This window comes from Malurus melanocephalus, unplaced genomic scaffold (genome assembly GCF_030028575.1).
Source record: "Malurus melanocephalus ecotype Western Australia unplaced genomic scaffold, MMel_1.1 scaffold_48, whole genome shotgun sequence".
Lineage (NCBI taxonomy): Eukaryota > Metazoa > Chordata > Aves > Passeriformes > Maluridae > Malurus > Malurus melanocephalus.
This window is the reverse complement of record NW_026623280.1, coordinates 2,037,356-2,055,144: the sequence shown is the minus strand read 5'-3', so window position 1 is coordinate 2,055,144 and position 17,789 is coordinate 2,037,356. Positions and strand designations below refer to the sequence as shown.

The 17,789-nt window shown below is 37.5% G+C and overlaps 1 protein-coding gene across 2 annotated transcripts in view; it reads left to right on the top strand.

The window, feature by feature from the left end:
- USH2A (usherin) overlaps positions 1-17,789 on the top strand; it is a 367,630-nt gene that overhangs the window by 267,857 nt on the left and 81,984 nt on the right. For both annotated transcript variants that reach the window (XM_057365137.1, XM_057365136.1), the window contains 4 exons: positions 301-499; positions 8,584-8,752; positions 11,720-11,941; positions 17,172-17,395. In XM_057365137.1, coding sequence (XP_057221120.1) covers positions 301-499; positions 8,584-8,752; positions 11,720-11,941; positions 17,172-17,395 — 814 coding nt within the window. The remainder of the gene's footprint in view (positions 1-300; positions 500-8,583; positions 8,753-11,719; positions 11,942-17,171; positions 17,396-17,789) is intronic.

Sequence of the window (17,789 nt, the reverse complement as noted above, 5' to 3'; positions counted from 1 at the left end):
AGTTTCCAGAAGTGGGAATGAGGTGTCATTTAAACAGCATCATTTAAGGACTTTAATTGCATGTGTCATTTGTTTTCATGGAGTATTAGCACATGTTGATATTTAAAAAAACTTTTACACCTTTGGTTATTAAAACATCTGTGAAATTTGTTATCTGGAACATTGTAGAAACTTCGAAAGGTTTCGTTCCATGTGAACTAGTGTAAAAACCAACTACTCCAGGCTAATGATTTAGTGTAAGTAGCTGTAGAKGTATAAGTACTTCCAAAAGTTTAACAGATGTTGATTTTCTTATTGCAGRTCTCTTCAAATCAACTGGGCATCACCAGGACAGCCAAATGGCATTATCCTGGGGTATGAACTCCTACGTAAAGCGTGGCAGAAGTGTACTTCATTGAAGAYTCCAAGGAGCAGCAAAAGTAATAGAATGTGCATCTCATTAGAATGTAAAAAGGATGAAAATATCTGTGGAGAAGTGTGTTATCATCCAGAGTCGGAGGTACTTYTATTTTGTTAAGTTATGCATGTAATGAAAAATAGTACTTTTAGGAATTGATGTGTGAACCAAAACTCTTTAGTTAGCAGGGGAAAGGAAACAGAGGGTTCTGCTTCTTTTGATACTTTAAAATSAAGGCTCTGATAGCTATCTTGAAACTCTTTAAAACCAAATATGGATATTTGAGCTCATAGAGGGATAGCTATATGTGAATCAGCTGTGACAAGTGATTCTGCTAAGTACTTGTTTGTTGACCTTATTTCTTTTTTTAGGAGAAATTAATTGGGTAACATTTATGAATGTGTTAATTGACACTTCGGTTTGGTGTAGTTTTGAGGTGACTCTCCAGATTGTTTTCACTTTTTACCTGCTGGTTAAGGCTAGAAGTCACTTTAATACATGTGAATTAAATTCCTTGCACAGGAAGCTGAGCCAGAACCTGTGTTTCAAAAACCCTTCAAACATGTTGCAGGTCTGGATGGGGACTTAATTTCCCAGCCACTGTGTGGACCACTTCCCAACATGAAACTTCTGAAGTTCCTTCCCTTCAGAAAACGTTGYTCCATGTGTATGGTGCAGATGTTCATCCCAAGAATTCAGGCTACTTATGTTCCCAAGTAAATCACACAACCTACATGTAATGAAGTTTGAGAAATGCCACCTCTTGGGTCTGCTGGCACCATCCTGATCTGACAAATTGCATGGTGAATACACATCAGTCTCAGTGTGTATTTTTGCATCCTGCTTGGGACAATGGACACCASACTGGGAGCAGCTGTTGACTCCCTTGAGGACAGGGAGGCCTCAGCAAATTAACGAGAGAGAGAATCTCCAGCCTTATGAAGTTTAACAAGGGAAAGCRCTGGATCTGTACCTGGAACAGGRCAATACTGGATGTGTGTACATACCTGGTAGTTCATATGGCTCCTTTTACATAAAGTCATTGCACTTGACCATGGAAAGACCACAGGAAATTTCTAGATGTATGTAGAATTTGAAAAATGCTAGCAAAACAATAAGCCTCCTGTCTGGGTGAAGAATCGTTCCTCAAATCCTTCATGGAAAATGATGGTTATTAGCATGGCTTGCTGGAGGTTTTTCTCCCCTCTTAAATTATTCCTTGGCTAAATGCTTGATGACCAGATTTGCCAGAAGAGAAAATCCATTTAGATTCAGCTGCAAGTGGGTAGCTGTTACATGACAATGATGAGCAACTCTGAATGGGATCTATTGTGATTTGTCAGATGCATTTTTAAATTATGGCTATTTTCAGGTTAATCTTCATATGAGTTCCTGTTTAGGAGTAGGATCAATAGCATAGCCRGAGTCTGTAATGGTTTTTATTGACAAATGAGGTAGAAAACTCTTAGTTTGAAAGTAAGATTTAATGTCATGAAATAGTGTCTCTATTTGTCAAAGACATCATCACATGTTCTGTGGMTAAAGCAAACAATATGTATTCACCAGATTCCCTGTCAGACAAGACAGTAATTAAGGGAGTGAGTTATTTGAGGGGTTCAAATCAAAATATAAATTATTCCAGCCAACACAGCTTTAGCTTTTGAATTCCCTTGAAAGCAATACTRTATTAAACATAAGTATTTCTGAAATCTTGCAAGAGAATTATGGACAGCCTTTTTTTCTAAAAGGTAAAACTATTTATTTCAGGTTTCTGATGCAGTACTACATCCTGGCATGGGCATGAATTAAATTTGAATTAAATTAGTTTTAGAAGTTTTCCTCTCTGTTCTTTATTTTTCCAGTCTCGTCCATTTATGATAACTCAAGCTTGGAGAGTGTTCATTTATTTTTATGGCTTCCTGGCTTTCTAATTTTTTCTAATTAATTTTGCATTACATTRTTCTAATGGTCTCTCTGCATTCTCCCAGACTGTGGTTAGGAGTGGGTGATATTTGTTAAGTAATGGATATATAATAAAYGACTGGAAGGTCCACAGGAAACTGAAATGACATGGGGGCAATTTTTTTGGTTGAATTGATTGAAATTTCCTTCCCAGTGATTTATCTGGCTTGCTACATTTGTACACATTAGCCATCCAAAATGTCCATAAGAAACATCTACAGAGCTCTTGGTGCATCCGTGTACCTTGTAAACTGGGATGTGTGCCAGGGACAGCGTAAGACAGTGGCAGTCCWCTCTCATACTTTCATAGAACTCACTGTCAGGCTTTATGCTGGTATTTGTGATCCTTGGATTTGACAGTCTGCTGGACAGGAGTGAAAAGCAACACTGACCAGTGTACATTTGCTCCAAAGAAAGCCTCTTATCCCAGTGCCAACTGCAGTCCATTGAACCATAGAATGGTTTGGGTTGGCAGGGACTTCAAAGACCATCTCATTCCAACCCCCTGCYATGGACAGGCACACCKTCCACTGGACCATGTTCAGAGCCCCATCCAGCCTGGCCTACTCACTGTCCATTTATTTTACAGGCAATAGGGAAGGGAGGCCACCAGGAATTAATTGCTGAGCAACTTAAGTAATGTTCAGATCCAGAATAATAAACAAGTTTTTTTGGTCATTTGATGATAGACCAGTCAGCAAAAGTGACAGTTGTTTCTAGRTAGTTCCAATAGACAAATAGGTTGTGGAGTTCTCACTTTTGCTCAAGTCACTTGTTGCACCTTGCATACAAGACAAAAACTGGATCTGATTTTCTTCTTAAAATTTTCTTGAATTAATGACTATAAAATGAGAGGAGAACCAGGCCTTTTGTTCAAAAATTATTTGGAGATATGTCTTTGTTTATTTACTAACCTTTCCTTATGGATTTATGGATTACATTTGGCATCATCAGCTTGCTATTGTAAGGCATTTAAGAAAAAGAGGGATTTGCTATGATTCAGCTGCACAAGAGATCACCAAAATATAATCCACTCCTGTAAAAGTAGTACCAGGATGTATTGTCATTGTGCAGTGCAGTGGGATGCAGAGACTCCTCATCTAGCCCTGGCTGAGCTGGGTGGTACAGCTCTGTGAGAAAAGAAGTGTTGAACCTCCCAGGAGACAGGCTGCACTGCTCTATGCGTGTGCTGTGTTTGGGATCTGGGTTARAGTCTCTGCCTTGGACTGTGCTCTGCAAATAAACCAACTTGCCCAGAGCCACCTGGGGAATCTCTAAAAGGGCAAGTGACCTTTTCACTGYGAGGCACATTTGTGCATGCACATTCATGGGCTCATGCAGGCCTGCTGTAAAGCCCAGTAAAGACCAAACATTTATTCCATCCTTAATAATCTTTGGATCACATCCCTACTACTTCTTTCTAGTTTTTATCCAGTTTTCTGCTTCAGTGTTAGGATTCTTTGTTACTTTAACTAAAGTGAACACATTGTTGTGTCTGTTATGCTTACCTTGATGTTTAATCAAACTTGCTTGTATTTATTTCTTGAGCACAGAAGGAATTTAGAAATGTTTTTGTGTGTTTATTTTTGCAGAAGAGCTGAGAATACACTCCAATGTCAGATTTTGTCTGCCAGGAAGGTCCCTACGTCCTGTATACCTTTAACAGTGTTTCCAAAATTGCCAGTCTTTAGCTGTGATCCATAACTGCACATATCTGAGGTCTCAAAAGAGACATCTGCTCACAGAATGCACACCATGAGTTTTGCAAGGTACTTCAATTAACGAGGGAGTGTCCCGAGCTTCACCCATCAGGTAGCATCATCTCAGTATCAATTGGGAAAGCATTGCTGTATTATCCATGGAGCTACCCAACTGTTCGCCTGTTGTGACTGACATCCTGAGGTGAACTCTGAAAATAATGAGACAGATACAGTAAAAATGTAATTAAAGGAGTGGCATAAAGGCTAATAATTTCTGTACGCTTTGCATCGCGAGTGTGAACATCAGTAGTTAAAAGGATCCTGACTGAAGGTGTTAATACAGCTTCAGCACTTTTTATTTTCAGGTGCAACAAGCTGTATAAATCTGCAGTTAATGAACTAATCGAATATAACTGGCATTAGTGGGAAGTACAGGCTTAACACTTTACTCATTGTAATTAATGTGTCATTTATTTAAAACACCAACAGGACTCTTTTTTGAGGATGGGAGGAGCAATATAGTGGCTTGATAGCCAGCCTCAAAAGCATGATTTTCAGCAGTGAAACATAACATATCTTGACGTTGGTGAAGGGTATCCCATCAATATTTATGCAAAATTTAGTAATAATGTTAGCAATATTGTGCAAATTCTTTTCAAGTTCTTTCAGGCTTAGAGAACCTTTAAAAAGATTACAGTTCTTGTAACACACACGAAAGACAGGAAATGAAACTCATTTTAGGAAGATAATGAATAGTGATTTGTAAAAGAATAACAATGATTTCTGCTCATGGATTTTAGATCTAAGTCTGTATCAATTACCAGAAGAGAACAACAGTTCGAGAAAAGAAATGTGTGAGTATACTTAGCTAAAAAGGGTGTCTATATAGAATCAGAGATCATTTAAGTAAAAAAAGAATGAGCCTTGCTAATTTAAAATATTCCCTCTCACATGAGAACATGATGGGTCAATCATTACTCTGGTGTTTGCTCCACAGGCAGAAATTTTTAATGAACTCCTGTAGCTAATAGGAATTCCTAGGAGTGTTTTGTGAATTGCTATTTCACAAAGTGGCTCTGGCAGCAAGCGTTTGACAAGAAGGATAAACATGGCTGCCTCGCACATCTGTTTATTTGAGTAAATCAGTCTTAGCTCAACTGGCATGTGTCCATAAGAYCAGATAATATCCTTCAGCAAAGTCTTCAGCAAGCAGAGGGATCAGGGATGACACAATTGTAATTAAAAGAGAGTTGCATAGGTACATTTGGAGTATTTTTAAAAATGGTTGCAATATTGTGTAATCCTGCCTGCCAGGATGTACACATGGTTACTCTGTGCTGGTGTCATGGCTGACTGGGCCCAACCCTTCCCAGTCCCTGCGCTCCTGGATCACAGTCCCTCTGTGTGCTTGGGTGGGAAGAGAATGACAGGACTGATTTGGGAGTTACTTTGTGAGGTCTGCTGATATTTTTAAGGGCTCCTGTGACAGCTAAGGATGAACATCTTGTATCATCTCCACAGATAGCAAAGATCTTCTGGTTACCAAGTGTGTGCTGAGCATTCAACCCTCTGTGCAAGGGTGAGATCTGCAACCTGCCTAAAACATTGGTATTTCTTCACTCCAAGCTTTCTGCTTCCATGCCCATAATAGCCCCATCYAGTTGTGACTGTTTAGATCTGAGAGGATGAGCTAATAATAGCCTTTTGCCACTGTAGCTTTCAATCCATCTGCTTTTGTTCTTTTTCTATTATGCGATTTTAGCATTACTTGAGTGGTTTGGGTTTGTTTTTTTTTGTTTTTTTTTTTTTTTTTTTTTTTTTTTTTTTATGGATTGATAATGCAGAATCCTTGGGCTAAATATTGATGCAAATAGAAACTATCACTAGATGACTGCCAAAAAAGTGTTATTTCACAAAAGCTGACTGCAGAGGATGTTATGAAACTATATAATAATAGCACCAACTGTATCAGCTGATAATGCCAGATAGAGAGTCTGAGTATGTTTTAGAATTGGCTGGATCCCTCTTTGGAAACTGTCTATAGGATGCTGTGAAATTTGAGGATCTTAAGTAATTTTTTAAAAGGGAAAGTAGCTGCTGAAACTACTGTAACACATCTGGATGTAAAGCATGTGGGATTTTGTGTGGGAATTGAGGAGGAAAAGGAGAGATACCAGTAAAAATGCAGTCTTACAAATAATGTTTCAAACTGAGTGTTGAAAAGTTAGTACCAAAGTGGCCCTCCCAGTGTTGGTGTGAAATATACAGAGCAGCTCCTTCTACTGAAGATTCACAGGAGAAGTGGCATTTCTCAAAACTGGAAGCATCTCATGGAGAGTAAAATGGCTGCTTAAGCGTTTGAGCCTGGATAAAGCCAAAGAAGTGCAACTTTCTTTATCTAAAAGGTGGAAAGAATGTGTTCAGGTGAAATCTGAGTGGTGGCCACTACGGAAAAGAATGGAAAATGGAATGACAAATTAAATCCATGAAGAGAAGATATTTTGGGCAAGACAGATCACAGAGGGAAACACCAGACAATCCCAAGGGGCACACAAACTGGGACCAAGGATGCCTAAGGAACATGTGTTTGGCCTTCTTTCATTCAGGGGGGTACAGAATTTCTGACTAGTGTCTCCAGCTCAGGTTGCAGTGAAAAGGATGACATAGGGCATTTTCACAATTGTCAAGAGCTGTTTCTAAAGGTGATCTATGCTGAGCAAACTGGCACAAGAGAGACCAGGTAAATTTCTAGATTTCTTTGGAGCCAATGTAAATGAAGAAAAACTCAGCCTGGAGTGCATGCCAGTCACTGCAAAACATCCAAAAGCCAGGAGGCAGACAAGAGGTGTAAAGCAGAGTTTTATTTGACATCTTAACTAATGATCTGGAAGAAAGAACAGTAGGTTAATTAAATTCATAAATTGGATTATATTACCAATGACAAGGTGGACAGCAAAATAATATAATAGGCTCTACAGAGATGCAAAACTCCTGAACAGAAAATGACAAAATTAATCTACATTGGTAGTCTTAAGCAGATGCTAAAGGGGAAAGTGCACTGGAGAAGCAGAAAAAAAGTGTCACAATTCAAAGCTTATAAGGTTATAAACTCTAAAAATACAATGAAGAAATAGGAACCTCCTGTCCTACCTCATGTGGATTACCTATTGTTTTTGTATTGTACATTGTAACTTCAGAACCTAACCTTATACTCCCAAGGGTGATGGAATAATGGCCATTCAAAGACAAAGCATCATCTTTCTGAAGTCAAAGATTTTTTAGGACATAAGAAAAATAATATTTTGTATATATTTCTATTAACATTATAATTATAATACAAAACAGATTTCCTCAGCCTATTAATACAAATTAATTTAAGATTTTTTTTGGTCAGGTAATAGTTAAAGCTCCTTGGCAAAATTAAGATCTTTCAGAGATAGAGGAACACCTTCTTTCTTCACTGCTAAGATAACCTGACTTAGAACATGGTAAAAGTCAGTGGGGGAAAAGGTCCATTTCAAAAGAAAACAAAAGAGGAGCTCTGCTTTAACGTCTGTGMCCTTCTGCCAACTCCATTTCATGTCTAGCTGCAAGGAGCTGATATAAGTTGCACTGGCTGTAGGTTCCAAGTTTACCATTTTTATGGTTATTCTACTGACTGTGCTGTGCRATTTGCTGGGTATTCAGTGTGCCACTCCACTGACACAGGAGCAAGTGTACAAATAATTATTTGATTGTTCAAGCATATAATTTTCTCGACAGCATCTAGAAAGAAGTCCACAGTTAACAGGCCTTTTCAAAATTCATTTCCATATAAATTTTGAGTTGGGGAAAAAATCCTTATATAAATACGATTCTCTTGAGATCACATTGTCTGATTGTGATTGTGTGCTATAAGAAGAAAATTCCACTTATTTTTATATGAAAGAAAACCCAAGAGCTCATATTGGGAAATAGTGTTTTTTAGTTATAAGGGTTTCATCATAAATGAATAAATAAATAAATAAATAAACAAGAATTGGGAAGAAAAATAAAARGATCAGGTGATGGTAGACTATATCCATGTATTGCAATCTACTCCACATTGAGAGATTCAAACAGTCTGCAAGGCATATGAAGATGATTCATATTAATGGACTATTTTATTAAGGTGCAGTATGGTTGAAGGCTGCAGAATAGCAGCATTCTGTCAGATACACAGTAGTTTATTGAAGTCTGATAATGCTGGAGGGCAGAGTTTAAGCCAAGTTACATTTTATTTGACTGCAGTCATRTTAGTGTCTGCACTGGGATACATGTTTTCATACACATTGTTTTGCCACACAACACATTATGTTCTGTTTAACAGATATTGCTTTACAGATTTTCTCTTTCCTTTTCTCTCTTTTTTTTTCTTTTTTTTGTTCTGTTTAACAGATATTGCTTTACAGATTTTCTCTTTCCTTTTCTCTCTTTTTTTTTCTTTTTTTTNTTTTTTTTTTTTTTTTTTTTTTTTTTTTTTTTTTTTTTTTCCACTACTCCTAGGTATGTTGTAATGGGATTCTGCACAACTATAAACCTGGCTTCCAGTGCTGTGAGGACAAGTACATTCCATTTATTCTTAATTCACCAGGGGTTTGCTGTGGTGGGCAGATACATGCTGTGCAACCRAAACATCAGTGCTGTGGTGGTTATTACACCCGAGTTTTAGTAGGTAAGAGACAATGACTTTCCACTGCTGGAATGAAACMAAACAACAAAGTTGATATATTTGTTAAGCCAAGGAGAATGAAAACAAGAAATGTGAGATTTATCAAGGTTTCTAGATGTCTTCGAGACTTGTGTTCAGTGCAAAGAAAATCTCACTCTGTCTTCTAAACACGGTGCACTCTGTTTATACAAGAAAGGCTTAATTGATGAAACCTGATGATTGGGTCATTTCCCAGAGAACTAATTTATGCCAAACTATACTTAATTGCAGTAAGTGCTGCATAATGGGGAGGGCAGTTCTGCTTAATAGGAACACCGTCAGGCAATTTAGTGGTGAAGTTTAGTTCTCTGCTTGACTTGACTTCACGTGATTTTCCACAGCCATTTCTGTTGTGGAGCAATTGTTAGCATTTGGTGCTGGTTTTCTGCATTACATCCCTTCTACTTGTTTTTACATTGTCTATTCTTTGTTTCTACTAATGTTACGGATCAAAGTATACATCCCATGTGCATTAACTTTGATGGTAATTTGTCCTTTTCTTATTCTCAGAGCAATTTGGGAAGTTTGCCAAAACTGTGCTTCTGTGTTGCTGTTCCGAGTTTGGTTTCCGTTTTGTTGGATGGGTCATTGTTGACAGGGAAAGGGAGGAAAAGGGGGAGGAGAGATCCCTTTCATGGGGCCAATGTTCAGAATGTATAACTCTTTGTAGGCAATTGTCAGGTCAGGAGCTAAAATGCTTCCATTACTCAMGAGCTGGCACACATTCCATAAGCTCAGAAATGCTTGGCATTTTGCCAACACATTCGGCACATCCCAAGTTTTGATCTTTCGAAAAGTAATTCATATATCACAATATTAGAATGCCTTCCATGATGTCATCAGAAAAATGCTATCCCATGGAAGAACCAGGGAGGGGTATTTTGCTGACCTCATTAATCTCAGTGTACTGAAACAGAGGGATTATACTGTGACCTCTGTCCCCATTCAGTGGTCTGTGTTAACTAGCTTAATGTTGTTTACATCAAGAAAGGAAAGCACAGTGAAACAAAATGTCTTATGTCTGAAAGCAGTTCTTGTTCAGTCAGCAGTCCACAAGCAGGAAATGGTGAATGTTTGAACATGATTTTAAACAATTTTTTTCTAAGTATACTTGCTGCATTATTTTTCTATACTGTAAAGGGCAGCAACATGAACACTGTTGGTCACTTTTTTCTTTTTTATTTTTATAAATATGCTAATAACCTCAAGCTAAATGTTAATGTGGGTCATTCTTTGATAAGGATAACAATTAACTGGTAAGACTGCATAGTAGTTTTCAGAGGGAGAACATTTTCAAGCCTAGCTGGGAATGGATCCCATTTTGAGAGGTTAATGAGGAGGTTACTGATCCTTTGTGTCTTATGTCTAATGGTTCTTAAAAAAAATAGTTTTATTTCCAATAGATGTAAGCTACATTCTGTGTTTTAATACTTTCTCTGTGTAGCAACTAAATTAGCTTCCGAGGAAAATATGATGAAGTACCTAGACGGATTATATCTATTATACTCTAAAAATTTGTTCTTGTCTTTTTTTTTTTTTTGTTTATTATTGACTTTATTTGATAAAGTTATTTATACAGGAAACTCTCTAAACATACATATTTCGCAGATGTTGTTTGGCCAGCTCAATAGCTCGGGATGTGCTGAAGCACACTGGGCTGGAGGTAGGAAGATTACAAATTAGGAAGGCAGAATCTCAATTTCTGAAACAGTAGTGCACARAGAAGTGCAAACATCCATCCCAGAACTAAGATGGGAAGCAGAACAAACAATTCTACTACCACCCAGGCACCTCTTTGGCAAGGAATGTGGGGAGAAAGCAAAGCACTGTTCTCCCTCATCTGTTACAATTTCAGTACATGTTTATTTCTGACAAAAGCTGCATTGAGTTTAGAGCTCTCTGTCTTTAATTCCCAACCTTTCATAATAAAAGGATTTTAAATATTGTTTTAAATGAGAAAGATGAGTTTTAAAAATCAAAACACATTTCTTTGATTAACGTTCAGGGATCAAAATAATTCAATCAACTCTACTACCCATCTTCAATAGCAAAACAAAACCATTCCTCTTTCTGATTGACATTTGATCCACAGAAAACATTGCAACACAGACAAATAATCTAAAAATACTAGAACATTGCACCAGATCAAGTGTAGACACTAGTGAATRAAAATTCCTACCATTTATCAAAATTTTTGTATCTTTTATTGCAGTATGTACTTTGTTCATAGCACACATCTTATCCCAGTCCTCCCCACCCCACCATTACAGTGTCAGTGTCACTGGCAGTCGTATCCTAAAGTCTCTTCCTGCAAAAGCTGATGCTTTTGCTTAAGTAGCAGCCAAGTCCACCAGCTGTGATGGTGGTATTTAATTTTTAAAGTGAGTTTAATCCTTAAATTCTCTGTGAGATGAAGTCCTGAGCAATACTCAAACATGAAAAATGYTTTAAGCATTGTGAATTAATTCATGAAAACAAGTGTGTAATGATTTTGAAGGAGACCAGACATTTTTTTGCCAAGAATAAGTAGGCTGATGGCTCTGCTAAATACAGCAAGAGTGTGCTCTCTCTACTGTGTAGCTGCAATTGCAAAAGGTTTTCAGCTGTATAATTGTCATATGTACAGCCATTATTTTCATTGCTTTTCTCAGCTTTGTCTCTGTCATGCTTGCATTTTGACATCTTTCACAGTGTCCTGGGCCTGAATTAATGAATGCACATTTCTTCAATCATTATTACAAATGAATATAATACTTTTATATCATTCTAAAGCACCAAGTGATTCTGTCCTTTCACATGGAATTTTCTGTACATGAAGCTGTGTGAAATCCGTATTTGTTGCTTTCTGATGAAAGCCCCTCAAGAATTTAAAAAGCTATAACTGGATAAAATCTTTAATTGTACTCTTATATTGAGTTCTTATATTGACAGGAGAAGTATGCTGCCCTAATGAAGACGAAAACAGAGTTTCAGTTGGAATTGGTGACTCTTGCTGCCAGGGAATGCCTTACTCTACATCAGGCAATCAAATCTGCTGTGGTGGATCCCTGCATGACAGTTTCAATCAGCAGTGCTGTGGTGGAAGGGTTGTAAGCATGGACTCAGTCTGTTGTGGAGATGAAAAGGAGGGGACTGCRTACAGACCTCTCACAGGTAAGAGCCTTCAACAAAGAAAGGTCTTTATCTTTCTAAATCTCTTGTGACACCAGCTGTTCTGAAGTGACACACTCAGATTTAAAGTGTGTTTGCCAATTTGTTAAAATATTGTGGCACTTCAGTCACCTATTTTGCTATAATGCAAAATGCTGAGCTTTCAGTAACCTTCTTTGCCTTTGTGCAAAAGCTGCGGGGACTGGAGAAACCAGATGATTCAAAAGGAGTGAATGATCTTCCCTTATGAAAGTCAGGAAATAGGAGTGGTCTCCTCTCAATGGGGTTAGATTGTCCACCTTGTGCTGCCATGGATCCCAGTGCAGGGATTTTCCGTTTCCTCTGGATATGTGGGGTTAGTCACCTGGAAAATGAAGATTGCAATGCTGCCTGCATGGTGGTCTGTGCCCCTCCCTCATGTTCATCCCTCACATGGGGGTAAACCTTCCATAGTTTAACAAAATTAACCTTCCATAGTTTAACAAGATTAACAAAAATTAATCCCCAGCACTACTCACTGGCTCATCTGGTGTAGGTCATTAATTTCTTGCAAATGATAGGAAATTCCTCCATCATTCAGAGGTACAATCTGAACCCTACTTCCTCATAAAACACTCTGTGAAGATCTGATGACAGAGATTGGAGGTACTATTAGAAGCCCTATTCAGATATTTTCATGTGTCTTTTCTTTCCACAGTTATTAGATAAATTATATCACATCAGCCTTAGGCTTCCTCAGCCTGACAAAAAGACTTCAGAARCTCCTGTGGTCTCAAAGGGGAGCATGGTTTCAAAGCACAGAAATAATGAAGGTTTAGTGCCCAGTTATATCTGGTGTGTAGAGCTGAGTGACAGTGCATGCCAGTTCGAGCCTCCAGTTGTACAACTAGGAATCTTAATATATAACCAGGAATCCAGATCTGAAGGCTGAGCTCCTCCTTTCCCTAAAAAATAAGCTCTGTCTTCAGCTCATTTTTTTGTATTCCCAGGATCCTTTAGTGGCTGTGGTTTTTAGGAGCACCCTCGTTGGGTGCTGGCAGTCAGGACAAGTCAATCAGAAGAGCATTGCAATTCTTCCTATGGTTTCCACACTATCCTTCCCTTCCAGTGGGGGCTCACAGTGTGTATGCTGTGAGAGCACTGCTTGCATGATTTTAACTCCCTCTCTCTCCCYGTGATCCCTAATTGTGCTTGATCTACAGCATCCATGCTCACAATAGCAGCTTTGAGCAAGGCCCTCTTGCACAGCCGTGCTTTGTGTGGCTGCCGCAAGACGGGYCTGGCTCATAAAACATCTCTTTATGTACTTTATTACTTAAACTCTTTTATTTGCCTGCAGGAGCCCTTTAACAAAATCACATTGAATTGACTTTCTCACACCAAATCAAATCTCCCTGGTCCCAGTTCAGTTGTCTTTGTCAATATGTATTTTATAAATGGAGTGAATTAACAGATGCTGTTGGAACAGAACTGCTGGGGTAGCGTTTATGTTTTTACTGCTCTCTCTGGGCAGATGAGTTGTGTAGGAGTGTAATACAGGTATCTTGGGATGAAAGTTATGTTCTTCATTTCAGTATATATGTATTCTTAACAGTTTTTTTCCCCTTAAATATATATATTTTAAAAACCTTTATATCCCTCTTTTAAAAATGTGTTTAGCCTAAAACGCTCAATCATTTACACTATTTTTCTCAAGAATGGGTCGGGATGACACTTTTTGTTTGGCTATTAAAAAAGAAAACAGTGGCTTTTTTCATCGCCCACAGGTTTTCTGTGAGGACTTTACGCTGTGAGCCAGCACACAGCTGAACACAAATACAAGTTTGAAAGATGAATTAGCACCACAGTTGAAAAGAAATGGTATTCTTTTGCATTAAGTGTAGAATAGATTGTGGTTTCTTATCATTTCATATAGATCATGCTCAATTGGTTTTTGCCTAATTTCTTGAGGTAATTCAGCCTTGCTACATACATCATAAATATGCACAAGCCAGACACAAAAATCTACCTGCTCCCTACCCTAATTATTATAATGATTCTAATGGAAAAAATGCTCTTACACAAAACCATAATTTACTTATCATTGGCAAATGGATAAGTAGAATTTTGCAAGAATATGGTAATTGGAAAGCTGATGTCATTATCTGGAAGGATAAGAGGTAACAGGGATGGCTTTCTGCAAAAGCTGAATTGCTTCTAAAGCATTGTTTTGTACTTTGCAATGAATGCCTTAGCTAAAAATCTAGTGACAATTTAAAGATTTTGTTTGAGAGGTTTAAGTCCTTCCAGAAAAAGCATATGAGAAAAAGCTTGATCACTAAAAGTGCAAGCCTTGTACACAGYCTTATTTTGTTGCATGACAAGTTCAAAATCAGTGTCTTTCTGCTGAATCTAGACCCAGGTTGGCCCTGAATGTTGTTTTAAGAGCTTGAATCATACAACCTTTTCATTTACCATTGCATACCTTTTTCAGAGAGTGTGCCTTGCAAAAAGAGATGTTTTGTCCATCCCACATTACTTTTTCCCTCTTTATTTATTAATATCTCTTTCCTTAGGTTTTCTTTTTCGCCCCTTGTTGGCCTTATTTAGTGGGGTGACCATAGAGACATCTACTGGCCAAGGCTGGCAGTGGTGTGCGTGCACATCCTGAGCCCCACTGCTGCACTGTGATTATCCAAAGTTCTCTATTTCTGGCTATAAAGGATAATGTCAGCTAAAACCACTCTTGGATTTTCTCCCTTTCTGTATTTTTTTTTTCTTTTAATGCCACTATACTGACATCCCAGACTCATGAAAGATGATGCTTTGTACTGTTGTGGTTCCTGATCTGTAATAGTTGCAATACCCACATGTAAGCCAAGGATTTTTGGAGTAGTTTGCAATGTACGCTGGCTCTGTATTTTGTTGATCCTCTATTCTGGCTCCAAAGGCTAAGCCTGTTAATACTCATTTTTCCCTTTTGAAAGCATTGGTTTTGCAGATTTACTGAATTAGTAATTCATCACTCAGCTAGGTTTATAAATTTTTTCAGTTGCTAGGGATGAACATGAAATAATTGTTGACAGAAATCAGTGTTAGCAGGAAGTGTCTTTTCCAGCCTGTGGATTTTCTTTTTGCTGTAATGCATTTCGTGCCTATGAAACATAAATATATAAAATATGACACACACATTCCAACTGAGTTACAAACAAATAGTTTACATTTTGATATTTTGCTGAATTCAGCAAGGGTTTATAGGAATTTCTGGATCCTTAAGCAATTGAATAAAGTGATTTTTAGAAGGCAAATCAATCCATCAATATCGTACGGTCTTATTTTGTTTTTCTTGGGGCATATTTAAAATTGTACATTTGAGGTGTCAAGGTTCAGGAGTCAAGTGCTACATGTGATAAATTAAGGAAAGGTCAGAGGCTATGCAATGCAGTTTCAGAAGATTGTCTACCTCTGCCTTTGCAGCTCATTCATGCTGAAGTGATGCACTCTGGGAATTACTACCAAACTCTGCTCTGCAACATCTGCTCTCCCTAAGTGAGTTAGTGCACGTCAGACATCTTTATGTCAGAATATTGCAGTGATGGATGCAGTCTTCAGAAAATGCTGCATAAAAATCTGGTGTGCCGTTCTGGCCATTAAGTGAAATTACTATTTAAATTAATGGCGCTGTCACAGTTTATCTGTGCAAAGAATGAACGCTGATTAGGGTATTAAGTAATTAGCAATTTATCACATTGGAACAAGGTTGATAATAATTAAAGAAGTAATGGTTTACCAAAGAAACTAGAAAGGGAGTCACTTCTTGTTATGTGAGTGAAATCTTGGCTGAAAAATTTAATTCAGTTAAACAAAGATGAGGTTCGCAATGAAAGAATACAGCTTTGTTTGTTTCAATAGAAAAACAGTTCATTATCAAAATTTTAGTTTGCCTGTCAGAAGTCCCTTGGGGCTGTCTGAGTTCCTTATTAGTATTGAATTGAGTAGTTTTCTGCATTAATTCTCTGTTTAAAATTGGTAGAATACTAGGATGATTTGGAAAAAGGGTGTGAACAAGARGAAATATTTTACCTCTTGAAGAGCTGCTGATCACAGTTTGATTGCTGTGAATAGAACCAGCCCTGAAAAAAGGTAAAGTATGCAAATAACCTCACCATTTTTAGTCATTCCAGTGACTGGAATGAAATGTTCTGAATGCTTTAGCAGGATCATACCTTTAAAGATTAATTTTCATTATGTATGACTTCTAAGACAGATCTGCTGCAATAAATGGCAGTGAAAAAAGTGGCCACTCTTGCACGTGTTTTAAATGCCTACATATGACAGAAATTATGTCAAATACAAACTACTTTGTAGATGTAACACTATATAACAGCTTTGTTTTTTGTGTGATACCTTTCTAGTTCAATTAGTAATAACATTTATTTCATTGCCAATTATGGTTTGTAATGTTTAGTTCTAAGTTAAAACTTACCCCTTTCTTTAGATGGTGTTGGGTTCAACACCAGTATTTCGTGTGAATATATGAAAAATTATTCTGATTATGATGAGCTTTTAATTTAAAAATGAAACTATTAAAACTAGAAAAARGACACTGGAATTAATTTTGGCACCTTATCAATTCTGTTATAAAAATGCAAATTATATTTAGACATTAACTTCTTGAAGAATAATTCTCTGTATTAGATGACTGAAGCTTCACAGTGGGTATTTTTCAAGTGACCCATTCAGCTCTAGRTGCCTAATATGAACCCCTACTTTAAAATATAAATTATATGATAAATTCTGGAATTCTAAGGTACACTGTTGGAAGATTGCCCATGTAAGGGGGGTAGGAAGGAGACCTGAGTAGAAAGTACATTGAAAGCTTGTTTAGTTTTAACATTCTACAGGAAATTCCATCAGCAATCCATCTCCAACCTGCTGTGCCCAGTAGTACATTGGTGTGGTATTCCATAGAAAAGTTCTTAAACAAATTCAGCCATGGTGAACATTGGTTGTAGGGGACCCTGTTTATTCCTCTAATTCTTKATTGTTTTCAGTAGGTCTGGAAGTCAGGATGCTTACTTCAGTCACCTCACGTTTGAATTTAATCTCAYTTTAGCTAAATCTGCATAATTCCAGCTGCTGGTGGGTTTATGCCAAGATATATTGCGTTGTGAGCTTTCTCCTTTCTTATCTATTTATTTATTTACTTACATTTCACATTCCTGTTTTTTAAAAATTTGTTTGCTTSTTTCAGGGATGTTCTGTTGTGGGCAAGAGTACGTGAATAAGTCAGATACCATATGCTGCTCAGGTTCCAGTGGTGAGTCCCTAGCACATGTTAGAAAGAATGACCAAGTGCCAGTAAAATGCTGTGAGACTGAACTTATTCCAAAGAGYGAAGAATGCTGTAATGGAGTTGGATATAATCCTTTGAAATATGTTTGCTCTGACAAGATTTCAGCTGGAATGATGATGAAGGTAATTGATAGAAAATCTCTCGGTAGCTCTGATTTGATGATGGAAAGAGAAATACACTGTTCATAACTATTTTTCTAAAATAGGAATATAAAAACTCTTGTGTGCATTATTCATTTTCACATTACATCCATATTAATACCGAATGAGTTCGCCATGATTGATGTTATTGCAATGAATTCTAAAGGAATTAATAATGATTAGCTGCCTCTGTGAAGTGTTGCCCAGCACTTCAGATTAGTACAGTGGCTAAAAGCTGGCATACTAACAAGGCTGACATGTATAGCCAGTTTCCATTCTGTGACCACTGTTTCTGATGGTGTTCATTAAGTGGAAATTAAAGTTGAACCAGCCAGTTCTGAAGTGTTAAAATGCTGTAACATTTCAATTTGGCCAG